General features: G+C 56.3%; 1 protein-coding gene across 3 annotated transcripts in view; it reads left to right on the plus strand.

The window, feature by feature from the left end:
* Positions 1–5,733, plus strand: part of Cacnb3 (calcium voltage-gated channel auxiliary subunit beta 3) — a 13,362-nt gene that overhangs the window by 1,634 nt on the left and 5,995 nt on the right. The window contains exons 1-2 of one of the 3 annotated variants that reach the window (XM_031354883.1): positions 468–1,205; positions 5,428–5,550. In XM_031354883.1, the coding sequence (XP_031210743.1) occupies positions 1,161–1,205; positions 5,428–5,550 (168 nt within the window). In that variant the 5' untranslated portion in view covers positions 468–1,160. Of the gene's footprint in view, positions 1–467; positions 1,206–1,287; positions 1,385–5,427; positions 5,551–5,733 lie in introns of those variants that run through there. The other 2 variants (XM_031354901.1, XM_031354891.1) reach the window with 2 other exon arrangements.

Below are 5,733 nucleotides of genomic sequence, written 5' to 3' on the forward strand. Positions count from 1 at the left end.
TCCTGCACACCATAATTCTGGTCTTTTGCAAAGCGGTAGGCTTGACCCTGTCTTCTTCCCACCCTCAGCGTCAGGATCCCACCTTTGCTCCACTCACAGCCCCCTCCTGGCCTCCATCCTTTAGGCTCGCCTCAAGCAGCCCCTTTCTGCCCCAGTTCCCGCGGGTGCCTTGGCAATGTCTGGCACAGTCCTTGGCAGGGAAGTGGGGAAGAGCATCTCCATCCCGGCTTAACTTGGATGAAATCTGCCCGAGCAACAGGTGTGGGGAGGCCTAGCCAGCGTCCCCGAACTTCCCCCTTCTTAAGGGTCGGCCCTTTACCGCAGCCCGGAACGGAGAGAGCCGGGCACCTGTTGGGGCAGGAGCTGCTTCCATGGCACGGGTCTGGGAGCTGGAAACCATTCCTCCCCAGTACCACTGCGGGGTTTGCTTTGGGTGTCTCCAGGACTTGCAGGGAGCCGACATGGCCGGATCACCTGAGACCTCTCCCCATCTGCCGCCCGTCCTCCATTTTCCTGTCTCCGCGTACTCCCTGCCTCCAGTCCTCCCCTCTCTTCAGCCATCCTCCCCGCCGCCCGCACCCTCTCCATCCTCCACCGGGGTCGAGTCTCGTCGCGGCGTCTCTCCTCTTCCCCTCCCCCGCGCCAGCCCTTTGTTTCCCGGCGGAGCAGTTCCTGGGTTGCTAGAGTCCCTGTCTCCGCATCTCTCCTCGCCCCGCCTCCTCCCCGCCGGGATCCGCCCCGCCCGCAGCCTCTCCGCCCTTCTTCCCCGCCGCCTCGGCCCCGGAGGTGCCGGGGACCCACCTTCCTTACTCGCGTGCGCCCGATTCCGCAGCCCCGGCGGGTCCCCCGGCCGCCGCGCCCCCGCCGCCCGCGTCTTCCTGGGAGGGGGTCAGGTGGGCGGGCACTATTGTTGTGGGAGCCGGCGGCGGATTCCTCAGCCGCGCTGGCGCGCTCGGGGTGGGACCGGCTGGGCTGGGGGGTGGGGAGGGGAGCGGTGATCTGAGCTGCGAGCAGCTGGTCTTCGCGGCTCGCTCCTTCCTTCGCGCTCGCGCTCTCCGCCGCCGCCCGCAGGGCTGCGCGGCTCGGTGGCATCTCGGGCGCGGCCCGCCGTCCTCGCACCCGGCGCCGCTCGCTCCCCCCACCCCACCCCGGACTCCCCCATGTATGACGACTCCTACGTGCCCGGGTTTGAGGACTCGGAGGCGGTGAGTGCCCACGGGGGAGAGTGGGGGTGGGGGAGTGGGGATGACACCTCTCTCTCTCTTCAACCCTTCCCCCAGTTCTGCACTTTGAAAAACGCCTTGGCAGTGGGGCAGCGCGCGTAAGCTGGCGTGGGGCTCTCTAGGAAAGTGGGGAGATGGTCTCTCGGAGCCAGGTATCCCAGGTACTCCGGTGTGTGCACAGAGGGACTCTGTAGGGGGAAGGCTCGAGCAGGTGGCCCCAAAGCTCAGGACATTGGAGGCTGAGGAGGGAAGGACAGAAGGCCCTGACACCGAGGTTTTAGAGGGAACACGGAACGTTTGGAGTTCCAAATCCTGGGTTCATGGGGTCTGAACACAACAGGGAAAGCTGAGCTCCGGGGAGAGACACTCCGGACCTTCGCCTCGAGTAAATGACAAATTAGGGAGCTGGAAGAACATTAGCGAGTTGGGTACCAGCCTCTGCAGACAGGAATTCTAGAACTTGAGGTCTCTTCTTCCTCCCTGCCCACCACCCCTGCGCACGGCCTTGACTCCTCAGCACTGCCTCCAGCCCAGCTGCTTGGAAAGGCCACCAACCACAGGGGTGGGCCATTAGGCAGAGTTCAAGCTAGCCCCCCGCTGAGTTTTCCTCTGAGCTCATGCTCACCGCGGAGGGCCTGAAGGTGAGGCCAGGGGAGCTCAGGGCATGGGGATGGAAAGGAAGCTCTTTGCTCAGAGAACCAGGCAACCAATAAATATTTAATTCTCCTCTTTGCTTTTATCTCCTGACCCACTGAGACAAATCAGCTCATTAGGCAGTGATTCCCGGAGCTCAGAGAGCAGAAAGACTGACTGGAAAGATGGGACAAGAGTCAGGATCAGCCTCAGAGCCCCCCGGAGTCGCCAGTCTTCCCTCAGACATCCCGCACGAAGGCCTTCTTGGGAAAGGAGCACTGCCAAGGCTTGAGAGGGTCCCCTGACAGGATTAGGTCGAGCCTTCTGTCTTGGGCCCAGGAAAGAGGAGTAGTGAGCCTCAGAGCAGGCATGTGTCAGTCGATTCTGGGACCAGGCTCCTTCCAGGCCCAATTTTCCATGGGGCTCTGAGGCTAATTACATTGCGGGGAGAGCAGAAGGCTCTGGTGGTCACCTCTTTCTGACCGTTGAAGGGACAGCTGGTTTGGCCCAGGGAGTCAGGATGAGCTGGAGGAGAGACCTCTCTGCGGGGGGCTGCGGGGCCTGAGGAGCTTACTTCTCATCCCTGGTGAGAAGTGGGGGCTGATGCAGGAGGCTGACAGGTGGATGTTATTTGAGGGCGGCCTGCTGACCCATTGCTCCTTCCTGACCCTCCCCGGTTCTTGGATCTCTTCCCCACCAACTTCCCTTCCTCCAGCCAGCTCCTTGCTCTCCCTGAGGCCCCCTCTGAAGCAGTAGGAGGGAGATCAGGCTCTAAATAAATCCACTGGGCTCATCTCCCTCCTCTTCTTCCCCCGTGCCAGGCAAGAGAGGAGCTGCAGCCTGCCCACACACTCACCAGGCAAGGGGGGCACCACCAGGGCACTGTGCCAACTCCAGCAGCTCCAGAGTACTGAGACTCTGGCTTCTGGGGCATAATGGGTGGGGAAGCAAGACCTTACTACCATTCTGTGGAGGTAGAATGCTACCTACTTCCTAACTGGTACCAGGACAGCATAGGTAACCCCCCAGGACACGGGAATTAGGGAAAGTGGCTTCCATTCTGATCATAACCCATTAAAGAATTTAGGGAGAGACCCTGTCATTCTCTAGGGTTAAGAGGTCACCTACCCTAGATACCCCAAAGGCATTAAGGACTAAATTGGGCTGAGAGCTTGGCGAGGAGGAGGTCAAAGCTACACTGCTCCCAACACCTGCTGGGTAATGAGGAAGTGTCAGATAAGCACGAAGTAGGTGGTCCGTCCTGCCTTGCCTCTGGCCCTTTTCACCTGCTGGTCTCTATCCCTTCAGCCAGCGCATCCCACGTCAAGGTTTTTTCTGTGTCTTAGCCTTGTTCTCCGTGGCTGGAGAGAAGGGGCATGGGAAACAGCCTCTACTTCTGCAAAACAAAAGGCTCCCGCTCCCTCCCCAGTTCTGGGGCTGCCTCAAGCCATTCGGTTTACAACAGACACAGTCTTTAACTCAGATTCCGGAGCTGCCAGACCGCAAGCTGACCAGCCCTCTTGCACACGCAGAGCTGGGCCCTAGGCCTGGTTGACAGCAGGGGTGTGAGTTTGTCTTTCCCAAAGAGAGTCTGGCCTCTGCTGCTTGGAGGTTGATAGTCAGAGCCAGTGACTCTAAGAGACTCTTCAACCTCAACATTCTGAAACCGCTCTTCTTACACACATCGTTTTACCTAGCCTCTTAGCTTGCCTGTGCTGTGGACATCTCAGGATACAGGCTCCCACACACCAAGAGGAGAAACTGAGTCAGAAAAGATGTCTTTTTTCCTAATCCAGTTATCTTTTTTAAAAAAAGATTTATTTATTTATTATATGTAAGTACACTGTCACTGTCTTCAGACACATCAGAAGAGGGTGTCAGATCCCATTACAGATGGTTATGAGCCATGTGGTTGCTGGGAATTGAACTTAGGACCTCTGGAAGAGCAGTCAGTGCTCTTAACCGCTGAGCCATCTCTCCAGCCCCTAATCCAGTTATCTTAACTTTCAGCTGCTTGTCTCAAAGTTGAACTTCCCTTGTTTGTCTGGCATCTTCCTCATGGCCCTGAAGGTGACTTCCGTAACCCTCTAGATGTATGCCCCTTGCCCCAAGTCCCTACCATGGGCAGGACTCAATGACTATCCCTGCACATTACCAAAGGCATTCCCGAGGCCCTGTATCTCAGCTGGGTTGCCTGGTACCAGCACGGTCTCCCTCCAGGCCCTGATGTCCCTTGGGCCCTGGGAAAGGATGGAGGACTACAGACCAGGTGGTAGGTGTGAGGCCTCGCCTGTACCCAGGGAGACAGCCTTGGGTTACTCTCTTCCATGTCTCCTTGCTGCTTCCACCTGCCCAGTTCCCTGTCCTCACAGGAATGGGAAGGAAAGAAAGTGGGTGGGGGAGCAAAGGGAGGTCACTTCTGGGGGTCTGTGGCTTTGGCCCAGTCTTTGAAAGGCAAAGTCCTCATCCATTTAACAGCTTTCAGACCCCTGTTGGAAGCCTGCTGTAGGGGTGCACCAGCACCTGGGAGATAGAGGCAGGACTCTCTCTGTCTCTGTCTGTCTCTGTCTCTGTCTCTCTGTCTCTGTCTCTGTCTCTCTCTCTCTCTCTCTCTCTCTGTGTGTGTGTGTGTTTTGGTTTGGTTTTCAAGACAGGGTTTCTGTGTGTAGTCCTGGCTGCCCTCTGTAGGCTAGACACTACCACTATCTAACTCATGTGTTTGTGGTGTGTATGTGTGTGTGTAAGGTCAGACACACACATGCCACTGTGTGTATGTTTTAATTTACTGCATATATATATGTGTGTTTAAGTGTGTAAGTTAAGACACACCCATGCCCCTGGGTGTATTTTTAATTTACTATGTATATGTGTGTGTATGCTCAGACACACACATGCCTCTGTGTGTGTGTGTGTGTGTGTGTGTGTGTGTGTGTATGTATGTATGTATGTGTGTAGAATCAGAGGACAACTTTCAGAGATGGGTTCTCTGCTTCTATTGGTTCCCTGGATTGACCTTGGGTCTTCTATCATGTTCGAACAAATGCCCTTACACCATCCTGCTTTTGGGGGGCAGGAGGTAGGTCTTACTTAGCCCAGAAAGTCTTTAACTCTCTAGCTACTAAACTTGACCGCCAAGTGCTGAAAATATAAGTGTGCAGCCCCACACCCAGCTCCAGCCAGCATCTCTTAGCTGGCTGTTCTCTTTCCAGTCATCGTAAAGGGATAATGTCCAGGCTGCTTCAGGCTCACATGGAGATAAGAGGACATGGTCTCCTGGATTTAACACCATCTGAATATATCATCTTTCGTCTTTTAATATTTAGTAGAGCGGAAAAAAAGAGAGAAAAAAAGTGAAGATTTTGTTTAGAGCTATGGTATAAATAGACATGGAGTAGAAGGCCCTGAACTTTGTACATACGGACTAGGCCAGCTTCCTTGTAGCCTTAGAGTCACCGGGAGGCACACAGAAGGCCACTTAGGGGGTCAAATCATCCCCTAGAAGATGGAAACGTGGCATCAGGGCTAGGAGGAGGCCTGTATAGTCCCTTTTACACAGCCTCTCCTGTTCCAGGGTTCAGCCGACTCCTACACCAGCCGCCCCTCTCTGGACTCGGACGTCTCTCTGGAGGAGGATCGGGAGAGTGCCCGGCGAGAAGTGGAGAGTCAGGCTCAACAGCAGCTGGAAAGAGCCAAGGTATGCCTGCTGGCCGGAGGCCAGGCTGGGTCATGTCAGGGTGTACTTAGGTGTGGGGAAAAGTGTATGCCTGGAGCAGGCACTCACCTTCTTGTCGGGGCTTCTGCCTGCCCCACCCCCACCCTGTGGGGTACTCTGACGGTCTGTCTCTCATTGCCCCACCCCCACCCCGTGAGGTACTCC

This window comes from Mastomys coucha, unplaced genomic scaffold (genome assembly GCF_008632895.1).
Source record: "Mastomys coucha isolate ucsf_1 unplaced genomic scaffold, UCSF_Mcou_1 pScaffold11, whole genome shotgun sequence".
NCBI lineage: Eukaryota > Metazoa > Chordata > Mammalia > Rodentia > Muridae > Mastomys > Mastomys coucha.